Source organism: Heterocephalus glaber, unplaced genomic scaffold (genome assembly GCF_053883595.1).
Source record: "Heterocephalus glaber isolate CG9 unplaced genomic scaffold, H.glaber_assembly_v1.0 deba00001497, whole genome shotgun sequence".
Classification (NCBI taxonomy): Eukaryota; Metazoa; Chordata; class Mammalia; order Rodentia; family Bathyergidae; genus Heterocephalus; species Heterocephalus glaber.
The window spans coordinates 27,440,432-27,460,838 of NW_028258320.1; the positions used below are offsets into that span (position 1 = coordinate 27,440,432).

A 20,407-nucleotide genomic window follows, 5' to 3' on the forward strand; every position below is an offset into this window, starting at 1 on the left:
TGATGAATGTCATTATACTGTATACCTAAAATGTACCAACAAAATTAATTTAAAACAAAACAAAACAAAACATATAACCATATGGTGAGATGCCATGTACTGTTAAAAGAAAAAAAGACTAAGGATGTTTTCTGTGTATTGATAGGGGAAAATCTCCAAGGATGCTAAGTGTAGAATATAATATACAATACGCCCCTTTTTGTAGAAAAAAAGAGGAAATCTAAGAATACTTTCCTGGTTTTGCTGTAAGTGTGTGAGAAAACTTTGAAAGAACACTCGAGTTGGCGAATGTTGTGACTGCTGCCAGTTCCCCTCACTTTTTGCAGGAGTGAAAGTGCTTTGGCCCAGCTGCTAGAAGTGCTGTTGGCAGACAGCCTTCAGCTGACCGCCCTTCTGGAGCCAGATGGTTTCCTTCGGAGGATGCCGAACCCGGAAGCTCACCACCCTTCCTGGGGTGACCTTATGCAGTGAAGGATCAGCATGGCCGCATGAGGGGCAGCCCTCAGGCAGCTCTGGAACATTAGAAGCCCCTTGCTTTCTCTCCTTATTATCTATCTTTTATTTTGCTGTCTAAATCATTTATACTTTGGGATTGTAATGTAAGAGAAACCATGCAATATTTAAGCCTGTGTGTCTGATTTATTTCACTTAACATTAGTCTCAGGATATACCCATTTTCCTACACATGACTCAAATTTATCCTTCAGAGTAGTGCTCCATTGTGTATAAATACCACATTCCATTACCCATTCATATGTTGATGGACATACAGGCTGCTTCTAAAATGTAGCTATTATGTGTTGTGAGAAGCTCCTTCCTTCCAGCTGCATGGCACTTCTCTTCTCCCTTCCAGTGTTCCCTACCATAGATGCTGACCCAAGAGCACTCCTACCAAATCCGCTTCTTCCCAAAGGTCTCCTCCTGGGGAGCCCTAGAAACTAAAATTAGTGATTCTTTGGTGGTTGGGAAGGAATGGGAACTTGGTGAAGGGGGATAATGTTAAGAAGTAGACATTTCACTCTATGTCTTTTTTTTACAATGAAAAAAAATCTTTTTGTACTAGTAGCTGCATGATTTATAGAAACAAGTGAAATTTTAAAAGTTACCTTGCTATGTCAGTGGTACTTTGTCCATGTATGTGTTTAGAAACTTTACTTATTTATTTATACAAAATACAGTGCTCACCACACTCTAATGTGCTTTTCTTTTTCTGTTCTGTTTTTGTTAGGGCCTGTAGAAAACACTGCCTTGATTTCACCTTACGATGGAACGTAAAAAGTCACCCGACGGCGGATGGGGCTGGGTGATTGTGTTTGTCTCCTTCTTCACTCAGTTTTTGTGTTACGGGTCCCCACTAGCAGTTGGAGTCTTATACATAGAGTGGCTGGATGCCTTTGGTGAAGGGAAAGGAAAAACAGCCTGGGTCGGGTCCCTGGCAAGTGGAGTTGGCTTGCTTGCAAGTAAGTGGATACATTTATGCCTCTCCTTACTCTTTAATCATCTAATTACATTTGTTGCATCATTTGCATTACGCAAGGCTCTTTTAAAAGTATAACATATATTTTCCAATTGTCTTTGAGATGAGATCATCACCCTCACTGTAATAAATGTGTGAAAATACAGGAATCCCATAAGAGAGCCGATCATTCCTTCTTTCATTTCTTTGTTTAATTGCTACTGTGTGCCAGGCAGTGTGCTAGGAGCAAACAGTGAACAGCTGAATCGCAAAGCCATGCATGGTTCCTGCTCTTCCAAAGCTCACAGTCTAGTGAGGGACACACATTCTTCCAACAGTGGAACCAGTGAGGTGGAGGTCATGTGCCAGTTGTGGCGGGGGTTTGTTAGTGGCCATTGCTCAGCTGCCCTCTAAGTAATTAATTTCCATATGACTTTTGATTTCTCCTCTGACTCAGCTTCACTGCTCAAATCCCATGTGCTATTTTATGATGACTTTATGAGAAAAATCTGACATAGCAAAGTGTAGTCCTGTCTCACAATGATGCTGTTACTAAGGATTTTAACATAGCATTATATATGGTATATGTGTTGTATTTTCTGTATCTCCAAAATTAATATTACAATAAGTGGTTACATAGGACATAGTAATGATTTCTATGTTTGGAGATAATGTAGAAGATTTTTATTTTCCTTTTTACTGTTAACACTGTGTGCCACTTCAACTTCCGGAGTCAGAGTTTGAACTCTGCATTAATATTCATCGATTGTCACTCTCACTTCCTTGAACTATTTTAGCACAGATTTTCCAAGATGGTGACATAGATGGGGTCAGTACTTCCGAAGTCACTTTCCTTAAGCTATGAACTTGCCAGGATTCATTGAGCACATCACACTGTTCTTTTTTTTTTCCCTTAACTTTATTGGTGCATTTTAGGTATACAGTAGTTACATTCATCATTGGGATCTTGTACTTTTACATGATGTATCTTGGTTCTTATTTTTTCCCCATTCCCCTGTCCTCCCTTCACCCTCCTCCACCCTTCCCCATTTACAGACTTTGTTTCCATTTTTTTCCCCTTTTCTCCTATTTTTTCTTTTCCCTTCTTTTCTTTCCCCTACCCCTCCCACTTCCCCCACTCCTGTAGACCTTTTCTTCTTATTTCACAGTATCAATTATACATTTTGATCCTTATTTACACTTTGTTTTTCACATCAGAGAAACTATTCGGTATTTACACGTGTGTCCTATTTATTTCACTTAAGAGTATGGCCTCAGTGTGCATCCACTTAGCTAGAAATGTCTCTAGTTTCTCGTTCTTTATGGCTGAGTAGTAATCCATTTTATAAAAAACCCCACATCTTCTTTATCCAGTCTCCAGTTCACATTCTGTTCTTGTGGGGAAAATTGAATGTAGTGATTTGTAAGATGCTTTTAAATTCTAAAATGGATTCAGGAAAATATGTTTAAAACACAGTGCATTAGCCACTCTTGGTTTAAAGTACACTGTGTCTCAGCTTTTTAGGGGAGCTCTTGTGGGAAGGGAAGTAGTTGCTTCCAACTGTTGATACTTTGTCAAATTAAAAACAAGATGCGCAAGACATGAAAAACAATGCTGGGTCATCTGGGTGTGTCAGATAAGGTAAATAACCTAACTAAACAAATGAAAATAATACTGCCATTATGAGCTCAAGAGAAACAGGGAGAGATTGTCCAAGATTTGTCTGAAAGAGTTTTTAAAAAACAAAGATTGTTTGCAAGTCAATCAAAATACAAGTGAATGGTAATGGATATGTTAATAAAGGGATCTGAAAATACTGCGTTCTAGACAACAACTTGGCTTGGAGATGAGAGAATGTTTTAAAATGTTTTCTAATTAGTCACTATCTCTATTAATAAACACTTAAATTAAAATCTAATTGCCCTGGCTTCTGGCAAGTGTCAAAAGATAATTGAAATGATGACCCCGTTGGCACATAGTTGGAGAACAAAGTTTCTCTTCATAAAGTCTGTCCAGGCAAGAGGAGAAACAGTTGAGATTTCCTCCAGGATGAGCCTTGGTGTCAGTCACCATTTCCACTGAGTGAACTTTCGCTAGCCATTTAACTTCTCCAGGCCCGACGTCATCAACTGGATGGGAAGGCCTTTGATCTGCTGATCAAACCTTTTGAAGATAAACATAGAAAAAGGAGAGCAGAGAGTTCAAGCATGAGGAAATGATGGAAAAAGATGGCTTAAAATCTAACACTTACCGGAGTGCACACATATATGTGCGTGTGCTTGCACTAGTGTACTTTCAACATTATTTCCAGCTGTGAACATAGCAAACTCTACTGAACGTATCGAAAGTTGTTCTCCTTTTGTTCTTTGTAGCATAAATTAAGCAATAAATCTTGAAAACTGTGGTATTGTATTAGCAAGCAAGGTGTAGCAGTACATGAGCCACATTGACCATCTACTCTCTTGACAACTTGGTTTTGCTGAAAAAAATCAGATCAATATTGGCTGGGGATTTAGCTCAGTGGTTCCGGCACCTGCCTTGCAAGTGCAAGGTCCCAAGTTCGATCCCCAGTACCAAAAGAAAAAAAAAAAATCAGATAAATACTACCTTGGAAGCAGGACAAATATATTTCATGTTGGTGACTCACATGGTTATCACTAATATCTCTGTCTCTGTCTGTCTGCCTCTCTCTCTCCTCGCTCTCTCTCATTCTCTCTCGTTATCTCTCTCTCTCTCTCTCTCTCAATTAAATTGAATTCAGGGACTTTTCCCTGAGATACATTCCAAGCCCTTATTTTTTATTTTGAGAAAGATTCTCTGTAAATTGCTAAATTGCCCAGGCTTGGTTTGAACTTGAAATCCTGCCTCAGCCACCTGGGTGCTGGGATTACAGGTGCACACCACCACACCTGGCTTTTATCAGTTGTTCCTAACCAGGGAAATAATTAGAATCACTTAAAGAAAATTTGAGCATATAATTTCTTGGCTTTTGACCCTAAGCTAATCTAATTCACAGTTGGTCTGTGATGGAACTCAGATACATGAATTTCTTTTCAGTGTACTAGGGATTGAACCCAGGGTGTTGTACATGCTGAGCAGGTACTCAACCACTGGGCTACACCCTCAGCCCCATGAATTTTTTTCTGAAGACTCAAAAGTGATTTTTAATTGGAAAGTACCACTGATTGAAGCTTTCTTTAATGAGATTTCAATTTTTAGATAATTCTCTAGTGTTCAGATTGTCTCAACTTTTTGTATTTATAAGGAGGACTACTGTAGGCTTCTGCATAGGTGTGGCATTGCTAATGCCACATATATCACAAAAAAATATATGTTCAATGACCCTTGTTCTGCTGGGGGTCTAGTGAAAAAAACATAAATAGACATCATTGCATTCTTATGAGTTTATGTATGTGTATATATATTTACATACATTGATAAATGGTGAACTTCATATTCATATATACAGTTACTCTTAAAGTGGGATATGTAGGAATTGTTTTAGCTTGCATAAAAAGCCAATTTCTTACCAACCAGTAGGTCAGGGGCAAGGACAGGACAAAGAAGTGATCCCTCAAATTTGCATTTTAACTCATTTTTGTAGTCCATTCTGATGCATCAGGCTATGCCATATGAGAAAAATATTGACTATTTTCTTTGCCAGGTTTATCCAGAGAAAACTAGGTTGGTGTCATCCTTGATCAGTTCTGTGGTCTGACCTCCAAACTGGCCAAGGTGCAGCCGAATAAGTACATTGCCAAGGAACATACACATTGTACATTTCATGTACTTTTCCCTTCAGCTCTCTAAAAGCCCCTTCTGTGCTGGCTTCATACTAGCCTCTTTCACTTGCTGTATCTTAGTTGACCCTCTTAACAGTGCAATGAACTGGGCATTTATTGTCTTTAAGGTTTAGAGGACAGTGCTCAAAATGTACATTCGCTAATGGAAAGAAAGAATGACACCCAAGTTCGGGTAATGTGGTAGGCCTGTTTCTTCATCTTTAAATTGGAGATAATAAAAGGACCAAATGTATCTAATTATTGTGTGGAATAATTGCAAATAATAACTGCTTGGCATATTGTAAGTGTTCAAGAAATGTTAGTTATTGGAGAAAAAAATCACTCACAAATGAAATTATTCTCCCAAGCAGTTCCAACAAAACTGTAGACCTTGTAAAAGAAAGGGACTATTCAGGTGGAGAGCTAGAACTTTCCCAAGTTTATGCATAAACACGTGGAATTTAAAAGCCTATCCCTTTTCTTGAACAAAGCTAGATTTGGGCAGTAATTCTTTTTTTTAAAAAAATTTTATTACTATGTGTTTGTAGTACGTAATGATTATATTCAACATGGAGAGCTGGTACATGTACATGACATATCTTAATTCTTTTTATGTTCCCCTTGCCCTCCCCCTGCTTCTTTTGGTGCCCTTCTCATTTGCAAAATGGACAGTAGTTCTTAATAGCATATTAGAACTATGAAAAGGTATATAATTCTGAACTTTCCTTTCTCTCTAACCTTAATTCTTAGGGGCTGCAGGGTACTGGGGATTGAACGTAGGGTTTTTGCACTGAGCTATATTTCTAAGTCCTTTTATGTTTTTTACTTTTGAGACCAGGTCTCACCAAGTTACCAAGTTACCCAGGCTGGGACTTGAACTTTTGATCTTTCTGCCCTAGCCTTCCAAAGTGCTGGGATTACAGGTGTGCATCACATTGGTTCCTAACCTTCATTATTGATCATTTTTAATTTTTTTTCAGTAATGGGGACTGAACCCAAAGCTCTCAAACACTGAGCTACAAACCTAGCCCCTTAAAAAATTATTTTTTAAATTTTGAGACAGGGTTTCCTTTAACCTTGAATAATTGAGGAAAAAATATTTCTTCATCTTGCCTGAGGTATTTGTTTGTCCAGATGATACTTGGGGTGAATAGAGCTGGGAATAGAAGGTCCTTCCTCCCTGGCTTGCACATTGCCAGTGAGTTCATCATCATGACACATTTATAGGGTCTCTGCTGTGCTAAGGATCCCACAATAGGAGATGCCTTTGTGCTTATAAGGGATCTGTAGTTTCAGGGGGGAGACAGAAAAAAAGGTCACTACTAATTTGAGTCTTCACAAATACCAAGGAGACTAGCAAGGATGAAATAATCTCAGGTTTGATCATTGAGGATAAAAATCAACTTCGTCGAGACCAAAAAATCAAAAACAAAAACAAAAACACACTTATTTTGGGATAGGGTTGTAATCCTGGAAAACAGATTCAAGCAGCCTTGAGACGTGCTTTTGAGTAGCTGTATTAATAGCATTAAACTGCATGGGGGTTGGAAATTACATAACTTGTTAGGCAGGAATTCTGACTTCTGCTTGCAAAAGTAAATATAGCTTGAAAGAAAGGGATTGGGTATGGTCTCAGTCTTGAGGTAGTTTGGGGGAAGAGAAGGTTGTCCAGAAGGATGGCAGAAGTTAACAATGTCAAAGGTTAACTTGGATCCAAGTTAACTGAGTGGGTGTTTCTGTAGCACAGTTCCAAGGTTCAGCTGTGGACATGTCTCAGTTCTGATTAACCGGGCCTTTTTGACTCCATTTAAAGTGCTCCAATCTGGGCTACTTCATTTTGATTATTTTCTTTGACTGGTGTTACCTGGGCAAGTCTGGTCTGTGCACAGCTGGAGACCAGAGTGTGGGAAAGAATCAGGTTTATTCAAGGGCCTCAATTTTGAGACTATACAGGGGCTCCAGGCTTAAAGCTCCATCTTGGAGGATGCCAGAGGATTTTACAGGACAAGAAAGTTTAATGTTGATGTGCTAAGTGGGATCTTGATCATCCATGGCACATGTCTTTTTTCTCTTCTTTGCAAAAGACCTCCACCTTCTTAGGTAGCTTCTGTATTTCCTTTGGGAAAAAATTAAAGACTAAGGAGGTGTGTTACTAATTTTTGGAGTTTTGTAAATCTAAAGACTTAGCAGTTAACACTTAACATCTAGGTGGGATTCTCTTTTGAATTTGGTTTGCCAAGCCAAAGAGAGGGGACCTAAATGAATTAAGGGAGAGGCAGGGAAGAGGTAGGCAGAAGGGAAAGTAGTAAAGACCAGAGATTGCTACTTAAAAGAGCTGCCTGGTAGCTTTATAGAGATAGTCTTTGAGGTGGGCCAGATGAGAGGATGCGCTCTTACAGGTAGACAGACAGGGAGAAGGAAGTCTGCACTGCAGATGACCTATTTAGTGGAGTAAATTTGGCTGGAGAAGAAGGATTGTGTTGGGAGGTGTGACGGTTAGTTATATGCATCAACTTGGCTAAACTACATTCCCTGGTGATTCAAATAGTACTCTCATCTCAGCATTGATGTGGAGGTATTTTCCAGGTGTAAATAAAGTCTATAAGCAGTTAACTTTCAGAAAGGGAGCTTATCCTAGATAATCTTGGTGGCTTTGATTGAATCTGTTGGAAAGCGGGAAGAGCAGAAGTGAGCTTTTCCCAGGAGAGATACTGCCTGAGGGTTGCAGCTTCAGCCTGTGCCTGAGAGTTCCAACTTGCCCTTCCTGACGGGCTTGCCCATAGACTCTGGACCTGCCTACCTAGTAAAGTATCACCTCACCATAAATCTCTTAATGTGGATTTTTTACTGGTTCTGTTTGTCAGGTTGAAACCTGATTTGTACAGGAGGAACAGAAGGTAACAACTAAAGGACACTGATAGCCTTGCAATTTTAAGATGAACCAAAGCAACTTTTGGTTGGATGCATTCATCAAATTCAAGGAGATGGGTAGGGCTGTTTTCAGAGAACCTAGTTGCTGAAACAGCAGGGAGATCTTTTGTTCTGTACTTTTGTTCTTAAAGCAGACTTAATTATGGACATCATGGCAATTTGGTGTCAAAGAAGCATACTGAAGGGTGTACAAAACCCACATCTGTTCTTTAGAAGTATTTCTATTGATGAATTATTCATTTTGATTTTATGCATTTTAGTATATTAATGAGTACTTAATGCTTAAAAATATCAAAAAAATATTGAATTTTAAATATTTATTAAGTGTTTATAAAAAAGCACCAAAATTTTCAACATTGACTGTTTTTTGGTTTACAAAGTCTAAAAAATAACAACAGAAATAAATTCCTATATGAACTATAGTGAAAACACCAATAGAGCTCTACAACAAAAATAATCTTTTCTTTGATTATCACACCTAAGGCTGTCTTCACACATGACAACAGCACATTCCATACAGACATATCACTTACACTGGCAGCACATGTGCTTAGCTTTCCTGTCTTTTTTTGTAGGACGTTCTTGATATCTTGCTAGTCTTGCTGTTTTTTCAGGAGGTTCTTATTATATTATACAAAGCATAGTTAACAGAAATGTAAAATATCAATAAAATGAAGTATTAAATGCTTAATATGTATTGCATGTTTAGAATAATCATCAACATGTTCTGTACACACATCTTGTCTTACACTGATAGCACATGTGCATAGCTTTTCTGTCTTTTTTGTAGGACATACTTCACATCTCGCTGGTCAGGCTGTTTTGTCAGGAGCTTCTTACTATATTGTACAAGGTGCACTTAGCAGGGAAATAAGATATCCATAAAATGAAATAAAATATCAAATACTTAATGAGTACTTAGAATAGACATCAATATTTTCACATCAGCTGTGTACTTGCTTACAAAACCTTAAAGATAACATCAGAAATAAATACCTATGTGAACTACAGTGTAAATACAATTTTAGTATATGTGCTGCTGAAGTGAGCAGGGCAATGTAAATACAAACAAAAGTCTACCACAGAAATAATCTTTGTTTCAATTGTCACACCCAAAGCAGTCTTCATACATGACAACTGCATGTTCCATGCACAACAATCACTTATATTTATAGCACATATGTTTGTTTTCTTTCCTTTTTTGTAGGACACAGTTGACATCTTTTTAGTTTTCCTGTTGTCATAGTAGGTTTTTGTGATGTTGCACTTGCCTGTTCACCTGTGAACTCACTAGTGTGCTCCTCATTTTTTTGGTGTAGTTCCCTGGGCAGAAACATTTTTCTCTTTCTCTGTTGTAAATGATCTCTCATGAGTTCCAGTCCCAATATTCTAAGAAAATTTCTCCGTGATATTTTGCACTTGTTATTTTTTTGGTAAACTATCAAACTATTTATGCCACACATGTTTAGGATCAGGTAAAACACAACCATTGGCCAACGCTTTGCATTTAGAGTGACATCATATTGGCTGCATAACTCATCAACATCTATTCCACCTTTAGTTTTGTTGTAAAAAGTGACTATTGTAGGCTTCAGTTTTGTTGAAGCTTCTCTGTCAATTTTTCCATCATGATGCAATGTTGACATCAGCAGTGCCAGTTTGTTTTTCTTTGCAATATACAAGGCCAATGTTATATGTTTCTGAAATCCAAAATTGTACTATACAATTCTGTTTTGAAGTTGTAACATTTCATTGGGAATTTCTGCTTTGTTCTTGTATACAGTTCCTATGCTGGTCAACATATGCTCTGTTAGCAAATGTAACATCAGTCAGAAACTGGTAAACCAATTGTTGAATGTCACATTCTGATTAGTTTGGGAGATGGGAGCAATAAGTCTGTTCACAATATCATTTGGTTCATTACTATATGAATAAAGATCTGGTGGCTGAGTTCCAGGATAAATTTCTAAATTGAAAATATATGTATTCGCATCTAGCAGGGCATATATTTTTATACTGTATTTCAAAGGCTTTTTTGGGGCATATACTGCCTAAAGCTACAATGACCAGGTTTTTCATGTGCCATTGTACTGAACTGGGCTATTACTACAAGAAAAATCAAAAGAAAACTTAAAAAAAAAAAGCAAATCCTAAATGCAAGAAATTCAGTGATTTCAATGATGCGAATTTCAGGGTAAAACTCACCTGTTGCTGCTGTGAAACTCCTGTACATATCTTGCTGTTTGTCTGCCAAGTGGGTGAATGCATATATGGGTTCCTGTTTTCCACAGGCACAGCTACTGTGAGCCACACCCAGATTCCATTATGGCAAATTAGATGTTTACAAAACAGAAAAATGGTATGGATGTATTTTACCCCCATGATCCTAAAGTATACATACACAATACATGGAGCATTATGTGGATAAAAATCTCGATTTGACACCTTTGCACAGGTGCACACACCTTGCCATTAGTTGTGCCAAGTGGGTGAACACAAAGATGGTTTTCCAAATCCCCCAGGTGCAGCTATGGAGATGCACAGCCAGATACCATTATGCTAAAGTATATAATTTCATTAGAAAAGTATGAATGGGTCATGATAACCCACCATAACGCCCCAAGTTAACAGTACTCTCTCCCCTATTTTCCGCCTTAAGTCCTCCAGCCTTCAAACTCCTTATGAATAAGTAGCCAAATCCTCAAGATAATAGTAAGGCAATACAGCCAACCACATTTGCTGAAAGAGTTCCAAGTGCTGGCACAGGTGGGTTTGAGCATTAGTTTCCAGCATGCCTCACTCTTTTAAGGAAGTTGGGATTCCTGTTTCCCACAAGATTTTGCTGCCCTGGCCAGTTCCCAGTGTACCGGGCAGTTCCAGAATTGGTGAGAATAATGGCTGGGTTTTGGTTACACTCTCCAAGGATGAGGGTAAAACAAACTTGCTCTAAGTTGAGCAAGTGATCATGAATATTATGAAATACCAAGTGATCATGAATATTATGTTTTAGTCTGATGTTTGTAAAAGTACTTACTCTGTACAATATTAACAAAGTTGCTTTGGTGTTTTTCACTCATATTTTGACTTTTAGGGGAAAAATCAGACACTGATTGCAATACTTCTTAAGTGGGAAGAACACTGGGCTGATTTTGGCCTTAACCCTGTCATTGACTAGCTATGGATGCTTGGCCAAACCACACGATCTTTCTGAACTCCAGTATCATCATTTTTAAAATGAAGTGTTTGAGCCATTCCAAGGCCTCTTTCTGCTCTAAACTTCTTTGTCTTTAATTTCTGACATCAAGATTTACCCCCTTTAATTTAGCAGCAGATGGTAAGGTGAAAATGAGATTTTTTTTTTTAAAAAAAACAGCTTTTCAATATGTTCTTTTCATCTGTCAAATTTTTGCTCAGTTCTTTCTAACACTTAACATTTTTTGGAAAGACTTATGTGTTAGGCAAAAATGATTAAATAATTGATCACAGGCTGGGCGTGTTGGAGCATGCCTATCATCCCAGCACTCAAAAGGATGAGGCAGGAGGGTAGTGAGTTCAAGGCCACCCTGGGCTATATACCATGTATCCCCCAAAATAAGACCTAACTGGAAAATAATCACCCTTGAACACTAGAGATCCAAAATGCCAGCCCCAATCAGCCTGTCCTTCCCTTCCCTACCATCAGTATTCTCTTGCTTGGTGGCTACTCTGTAATGTAGGTTAAAAAATAAAAAGACAGGCTTATTGTCTTTTTGCCACCGCTCCCAGCCCAGAGGAAAGGGCTTTTGGGCTGCCGTCCATCTCGCTGCTCCCAGCCCAGAGGTAGGGGCTTCTGAGCCGCTGTCCCACTGCTCATGGTCCAGAGGAAGGGGCTTTCGGGCTACCATCTCTATTGGTGCTCCTGGCCCCTGGCCCACCTCTCCCAGCTCAGAGGAGGTGAGCTGCACGGATGCCAACAGCACTCCCCCTGCCCCCCCAGTTGAAATGAGAAAACATGTAAATAAGTCTCAAAACCAGGCTTCCAGATCGCCTACAGCAACCCCAAAGGGAAATGAGATGGAACACTCATACTCAACCACCTAGACCCACTGAACTGGCAACAAAAGGGGATCTGGAAAAAATGAAATCAGAAAATAATTTCTCAGATAACAGGAGAAATTGTGCTCCTAGTGCAAGACATGATTAATAAATCTAGAGAGGAGCTGAGGAACATGATGGAATCCCACCATAGGAAACAAATGGAATCCATAAAACAGATGCAAACAGATTTTCAGGAGATGAAAAACTCCATTGAAAGTCTAAACAGCAGAATGAGCCAATGTGAGGACGGAATTTCAGATATAGAAGATAAGATTGCAATTAATGACCAGGAAAAGGAACATTGTTTCAAAATTACAAGGGAACATGAGAAATCAATCCAGCAGCTGCTAGATGATGCAAAGAAGAATAACATAAGACTGATCGGAGTCAATGAAGAAACAGGAGAGAGTGCAGATGACATAAAAAACTCTAAAAGAAAACAGCCTCCAACCCAGATTGATGTATCCTGCAAAACTATCTTTCAAAATGGATGGAGAAATAAGATACTTTCATGACAAAGAGCACCTTAGGAACTTTGTGAATATCAAACCAGCACTCCAAAGAATTTTACACAATATCCTAGGAACACACATTGAGGATCACAACCCCAGGAAGCAAAGCAGAATGAACCCATCTGGCATGACAAGAAATTAAATGGAAAGGGGGAGAACCCAACAAAAAGAAAAAGTCATGGCAATGACAAGTCAATACACTTCAGTTATAACCATCAATGTTAATGGTCTCAATTAACCAGTCAAAAGAAACAGACTGGCAGAATGGGTCAAGAAGCAAAATCCAACAATATGCTGCATACAAGAAACACACTTAATTCAAAAGGAAATTCATAGACTGAAAGTTAAAGGGTAGAAAACAATACTCCATGTGACAGGAACCTGAAAAAGCAGGAGTAGCTATCCTCTTGGCAGATCAAGTAGATTTCAAACCAACACTGATGAAGAGAGATGAAGAAGGACACTACATCCTTGTAAAGGGAACAATCCAAGAGGAAGACATGACAGTCATAAATATCTATGCACCAAACACTAGTGCACCCAACTATATAAAACAAATACTAATGGACATGAAAAGTCATATATGTGCTAATACAATTGTAGTGGGGGACCTCAACACCCCACTGTCACAAATCGATCAACTAGACAAAAAATAAGTAATGAAATACTAGAACTCAAACGAATTCTTGAACAAATGAACTTAACAGATGTTTATAGAGTCTTCCACCCCACAAAACCAGAATACACATTCTTCTCAGCTGCACATGGGTCATTCTCCAAAATAGACCACATACTCATACATAAAACATGTTTAAGTAAGTGCAAAGGAATTGAAGTTATTCTCTGTATATTACCAGAACATAGTGTAATGAAATTGGAGATCCATAGCAAAAGAAACTTGAAAAATTTCATAAACACGTGGAAATTGAACAACACACTTCTGAATAACCAATGGATCACAGAGGAAATTAAAGAAGAAATCAGACAGTTCCTTCAATTAAATGCCAACGCCAATACAACATATTGGAATCTATGGGACACAATGAAAGCAGTCTTACAAGGGAAATTCATAGCAGTGAATACACATATTAGGAAAACAGAACGAGCCCAATTAAACAACCTGATGTTTATCCTCAAGCTTCTAGAAAAAGAAGAGCAGGACAACCCCAAAGCTCATACAAGGGAGGAAATTATAAAGATCAGAGGAGAAATCAATGCAATGGAGACTAAGAGAACGATACAAAAAAATCAATGAAGCCAAGAGTTGGTTCTTTGAAAGAATCAACAGAATTGGCAAGGCCTTAGCCAAGCTTATCAGAAAAGGGAAGGAAAAGGTCCAAATCCATGCAATTAGGAAAGAAAAGGGTGATATTACAACAGACTCAGCAGAAATCCAGAGGATCATCAATACCTACTTCCAGAACATATACAGCAATAAGATGGACAACACAGAAGAAATGAACAGATTCCTAGATACATATGAATTTCCAAAGTTGAATGAAGACCTAAAAATTCTAAACAACCCAATATCAACCAATGAAATTGAAAACATAACTAAAAACTTATCAATTAAGAAAAGCCTGGGCCCTGATGGCTTCACTGCTGAATTCTACAAGAAATTTAGAGAGGAACTACTTCCACCACTGTTGAAACTCTTCAATGAAATTGAAAGGGAAGCAATACTCCCAAATTCATTCCTGGAAGCAAGCATCACCTTGATCCCCAAAGCAGAGAAAGATCCAACTGAAAAAGAGAACTATAGGCCAATCTCACTAATGAACATAGATGCAAAAATCCTTAAGATACTGGCAAATAGAATGCAGAAGATCATCAAGAAGATCATACACCCTTATCAAGTGGGATTCATCCCAGGGATGCAGGGATGGTTCAACATATGCAAATCAATCAATGTAATACACTATATCAATAGAACCAAGGACAAAAACCATATGATTATCTTCATAGACACAGAAAAAGCATTTGACAAAATCCAACATGCATTTATGATAAAAACCCTACATAAAATTGGAATAGATGGTCTCTACCTCAAACTGACAGAAGCCATCTATGAAAAACCAACAGCCAATATCATACTAAATGGTCAAAAACTGAAATCCTTCCCACTAAAATCAGGAACAAGACAAGGATGTCCAGTATCACCACTCTTGTTCAATATAGTTTTGGAAACATTAGCCATGGCAATTAGACAAGAGAAAGAAATAAAAGGAATAAAGATAGGAAATGAAGAAGTCAAATTGTCATTATTTTCAGATGACATGATACTCTATATAGAAGACCCCAAGAACTCCACCAAAAGGTCTTCTAGACTTAATAACCAAATTCAGTCTAGTAGCTGGTTACAAGGTCAACACACAAAAATCAATAGCTTTCCTCTACACCAATGACAGACTCACTGAGAGAGAAATAGGGCAAATAATTCCTTTCACAATAGCATCCAAAAAACTGAAATACCTAGGAATCATCCTAATGAAAGAAATCAAAGACCGCTTCTCTGAAAACTATGGCACTCTGAAAAGAGAGATTGAAGATGATATCAGAAAATGGACAGACATCCCCTGCTCCTGGGTACGAAGGATTAATATAGTGAAAATGGCCACACTTCCAAAACTGCTATATAGATTCAATGCAATTCCAATTGAGATCCCAGCAGCATACTTCATGGACCTTGAGAAAACAATCCAAACATTCATTTGGAACAAGAAGAGACCCAGAATATCAAAAGCAGTTCTAGGTAACAGAGACATGGCAGGGGTTATCACAATCCCCAACCTGCAACTATACTACAAAGCTACTGTGATAAACACAGAATGGTACTGGCAAAGAAACAGACTTGAGGACCAGTGGAACAGATTAGAAGATGCAGAAACAACACCACACACACTCAGCCATCTTATCTTTGATAAAGGAGCCAAACACCCTCACTGGAGGAAAGATAGCCTCTTTAATAAATGGTGGTGGAAAAATTGGGCTTCAACTTGCCAAAGATTAAAACTAGACCTATGTCTTTTGACATGCACTAAACTAAAATCGAAATGTATTATAGATCTAAATATTAAAATAGAAACTCTGAACCAGTTGGAACAGAGGTTAGGTAGAACTCTTGAAGACATTGGTGTAGGAAAAGATTTTATGAACAAAACCTCAGTTGCCTGTGAACTAGCACAAACAATCAACAAGTGGGATCTCTTCTTATTAAGAAGCTTCTGCACAGCAAGAGAAACCACCAGCAGTGTGAGGAGACAACCCACAGTGTGGGAAAAAATCTTCACCTGCTCTTCCTCAGACAAAGGTCTACTATCTCGAATCTATAAAGAACTTAAAAAGATCAGACCTCCCAAATTTAAAGACCCAATCCGAAAATGGGCATCTGAAATGAACAGACATTTCTCAGACAAGGAAGTAGAAATAGAAAATAAATATATGATAAAATGTTCAACATCATTGGTCATTCGAGAGCTGCAAATGAAAACAATGTTGAGATTCCACCTCACACCAGAAAGAATGGCTGCTATCATGAAATCAACCAATAACAAATGCTGGTGGGGCTGTGGGGAAAGAGGAATCCTGCTCCACTGCTGGTGGGAGTGTAGACTGGTACAACCACTGTGGAAATCAGTATGGAGATACCTCAAAGAACTAGGACTGGAAGTCCCATTTCACCCAGCTATTCCCCTGCTGGGTATCTTCCCCAAAGAATTAAAAGAATCGTACCACAGTGATATATGTGCACCCATGTTCATAGCAGCACAGTTTGTGATAGCTAAAAGTTGGAAAGAGCCCAAATGCCCATCAGCTGCAGACTGGATAAAGAAAATGTGGTTTTTTATGAAATGGAGTACTACTCAGCCATAAAAAATGAGAAATTAGAGACTTTATAGTTAAGTGGATGCACATTGAGGCAATACTCTTAAGTGAAATAAATAGGACACACATGTATAAATACTGAATAGTTTCTCTGGTGTGAGAAACTGAAAGTGTAAATAAGGACTAAAATGTATAATAGGTAATGTGAAATAGGAAGAAAAGGGGCAAAGGGGAAGGAAGTGGGAGTGGTAGGGGAAAGGAAATAAGGGAATGGAATTAATACAAGGAAATGGAAAAATAGGAACAAAATCTTTGTAACTAGGGAGGAATGGAGGGGTTGAAGGGAGGCCTGGGCAAGGGTGAAAAATAAGAACCAAGAGAGATTATGTATAGGTGCAAATTTCCAATGATGAATGTCATTATATTGTATACGTAAAATGTACCAATGATTAGAATGAATAATTGATAATGCAAAATAGGAAGAAAAGGTCCAAAGGGGTAGGAATAGTGGGAGGGGCAGGGGAAAGGAAAGAACGAAAAGAACAAATGATGAGAAATCGAAATAAAGTCTTTGTAAATAGGGAAGGGTGGAGGGTTGAAGGGAGGGCTAGGAATGGGGAAAAAATAAGAACCAAGATGCATCACATAAAGGTACAAGTTCCCGATGAGAAAAGTAATTGTGTTGTATACCTAAAATGTACCAATAAAAGAATTTTTAAAAAATACTCAGAGAAGAAAAATTTGTATTCTTCACCCCGACCTTTAGACACCCTTGTGTTTGTGGAGTTAACATACATTGAGGATCATATATTTAAAGTTTTATTTTGAGGGTGCAAATTGGAACATTTCAAGTATGCCAGTCATAATCTCTATGTGTTTCAATTCCATTGTGCCTGTTAAATTTGTAAATGCTGGGCATCTGTGTCAATAAAGTTGGGTAAACAAGAGGATTGTGCCTTATTCTGTCAGACATTTAGTTATGAAATTTGACTTTTAAGATGATTTCTACTTTTGAAGTCTGTTAGTATTTCTCTTTGCATATATAGACAGCTCAACTATTAGATAATAAGTTTGACGTTTCAAATGGCTTTTCCTTTAAAAATACTGGTGCAGAGTATTCCCCTATGTTTGTCATATATCTCTTTTCCCTTGCCTCACACAAGAGGGCATGGGAATAACAGAAGCCAGTTCATGACCAGGGAGAAATGTGGGAGAGCCATAAGCATTGGGAGCAGTATGGTCTTAAATCTAGTTTTAAATCATGCTTAAAGGACTCTGGTATTAGAAGATTGGAGGGTTTAGGATTATTGGATCCTGTCTCTGCCACTTACCAATAGAGAGGCTGAGGAAGGATTTCATCATTTTTCAGTCGGTGGCAACTTAGAAAAGATCCACATAGAAGATCCATACAGAGGAGCACACATGTCATGAAAATAAGGTGTGAGGACTTCGCACAAGCAGAGCACATCCATGGGATCACTCACACACACACACACACACACACACACAAGCAGCCCCCTGGAAGTTCAGCGATGCTTCTGACTGCTTCACTCTTACTACTAGTTTCCTCCTGCAGGGAAAACACTGTCCTGATACATTAATCTTGCCTGTTTTGTACGCTTTATAATTGGAATTACATGATTTGTACTTTTTTGTGTTGGGTGTCTTTTGCTCCACATATGTTTGTGAGGCTAAATCCATGCTGTGATGTGTAGCTGTAGGTCATGCATCTTATCATATGACAGGCCATTGTACAAATATACCACAATTTGCTCATACACCCTACTGCTGATGAACATCTGGGCTTCTTTGTTTTAGTAATTATCAATAGTTCTGCTATGGATATTTATGTAGATAACTTTTGATACAGCCTTTCTATTGGATATATACATAGAATTGGAACTTCCGGGTTTAACAGAATGCTACATTCAGTTTTGGTAGATAAGGCCAGCAGTATGTAAGAATTCTGCTTGCTCCACATATTTATTAACACTTGGTATTGTTTGTCTTGGACAGCCAGTGGTGCACTGTAACATTAGAATTTGGATATTGTTCTTATTCCAGTTTTCAGATGAGGAAACTAAAGCACAGAGAGAGGAAACAACTTGGAAGTATTTAATTTTAAATAAAGATGGAATTTAAATAAAGTCTGAGTCTCAAACCCTCATTTTTAGACTACGTGATCTTCCCAACCCTTAACATCTTTTTTTGCTCTATTTTGTTTTGAGACAGGCTTGCTATGTAGCTCAGGCCTGCCTCAAACATGTTATGTAGCTCAAGCTGGCTTCAAACTCCTGATTCTCTTGCCTCAGCCTCCTGAGAGCTAGGATTACAGACATGTGCCACAATGCCCCCACTTCTTAACTTCTTTATAAAAAATGGGAATAAGTAGTATGTACCTTCCAGGGCTATAGTAACATTAAGATGAATTGAGAGATCATTTATGGGAATACCTCACATACTGTCCAGCACGGAGCAAATAGTAGTGCAAATGTTTATTTTTGGTGTGGTTTTATGATGGAAAGAGTCATTTTGAACTTACAATGTATAGACCGCTTCATTATGGGAAAGGGGTTACTGTTAAATAAATGGAGGTTTGAATTTTTCTTTATAGGTCCTGTGTGCAGTCTCTGTGTCTCATCTTTTGGAGCAAGATCTGTCACAATCTTCAGTGGCTTCATGGTGGCTGGAGGCCTGATGCTGAGCAGTTTTGCCCCCAATATCTACTTTCTGTTTTTTTCTTATGGTATTATTGTAGGTAAGGAACTTGTTCAAAATGATTTTTCTAACTTTGCAAATCATATGCCATTTCACTTGTGTCAGGTATGTTATTCAGTTAATGTAAGGAGTAAAAATGTTTACTAATAATTTACTTTTAAGACCATTTCTCCCAAAATTGTTATTTTAATATTATGTCTCCTTCAAGGCACAGGACAACGGGTTTCCATGTTAGCACTTGTCTCTAAATAGCAGTAAAAAAGAAAAGTGAGAAGAAGAAAATAAAACTTAGATATCATGGCATCTATCACTTCTCAGACTTAGGAAGTGGCCCATGTCCCATTGGGCAGTTAAAGAAGGTTCTGTTGAGATATTTGTGTTCACAAATAGCTCTTTGCGATCCACAATGTCTTCTGTCAGGCCCAAATCAAAAGTTACAGTAGAAGTAAAAAGTGGATTTTAAGACATGTTGTTTTGTTTTGGCTTTTGGTTTTTTGAGACAGGTTCTCACTATGTACTCCAGTCTGGCCTTGAACTTCCTATGTAAACCAGACTGTCCTCAAACTCCTGATGATCCCTTGCCTCAGCCTCCTGAATGCTGAAATTATAAGTATGCGCAGCCATGCCTGGCTTTTATTTTAAAATTTTTGTTTTAATTTTTATTTTTAGAGATAGGTTCTCACTATGTAGTTCAGGCTGCCCTTGAACTCACAGCAGTCCTTTTGCCTCATGGTCCCAAATGCTGAGATTATAGATGTAAGCCACCATGCCCAGCAAACCAGTTCCTTATGTGGCCCTTCTCAAGTAAGAGGGGCTGGGACTCTCTTCTCAAAGCAAAGGTTTTCAAAAGAGTTTATGTTTTCACTTTCCTACTCTTGAACCAATGAAGGGTGGGGTCTTACTGACTACTTAGATGCCTTCAAGGCATCTTTCCCATTGTCCTAATGCAAAGTTCTTGGCTTCTTTTTAATGCTAATCTTTTCAGCAAACATGCTCCCCTTTAATCTTGCAGGTTCTTTCTAGTGAAACTCAAAAACTTTAAAAATCATTCAGCTATATCATTTGCTCTGAATTCTCAATGTGAATCTGGCTAAAAGCCAACAAC

General features: G+C 38.3%; 1 protein-coding gene across 4 annotated transcripts in view; it reads left to right on the top strand.

Moving 5' to 3' along the window:
• Slc16a9 (solute carrier family 16 member 9) overlaps window positions 1-20,407 on the top strand; it is a 78,771-nt gene that overhangs the window by 42,565 nt on the left and 15,799 nt on the right. For 3 of the 4 annotated variants that reach the window (XM_087184813.1, XM_004858285.4, XM_021239116.2), the window contains exons 2-3: window positions 1,229-1,460; window positions 19,199-19,342. In XM_087184813.1, coding sequence (XP_087040939.1) covers window positions 1,265-1,460; window positions 19,199-19,342 — 340 coding nt within the window. In that variant the 5' untranslated portion in view covers window positions 1,229-1,264. The remainder of the gene's footprint in view (window positions 1-1,228; window positions 1,461-19,198; window positions 19,343-20,407) is intronic. The other variant, XM_087184814.1, reaches the window with a different exon arrangement.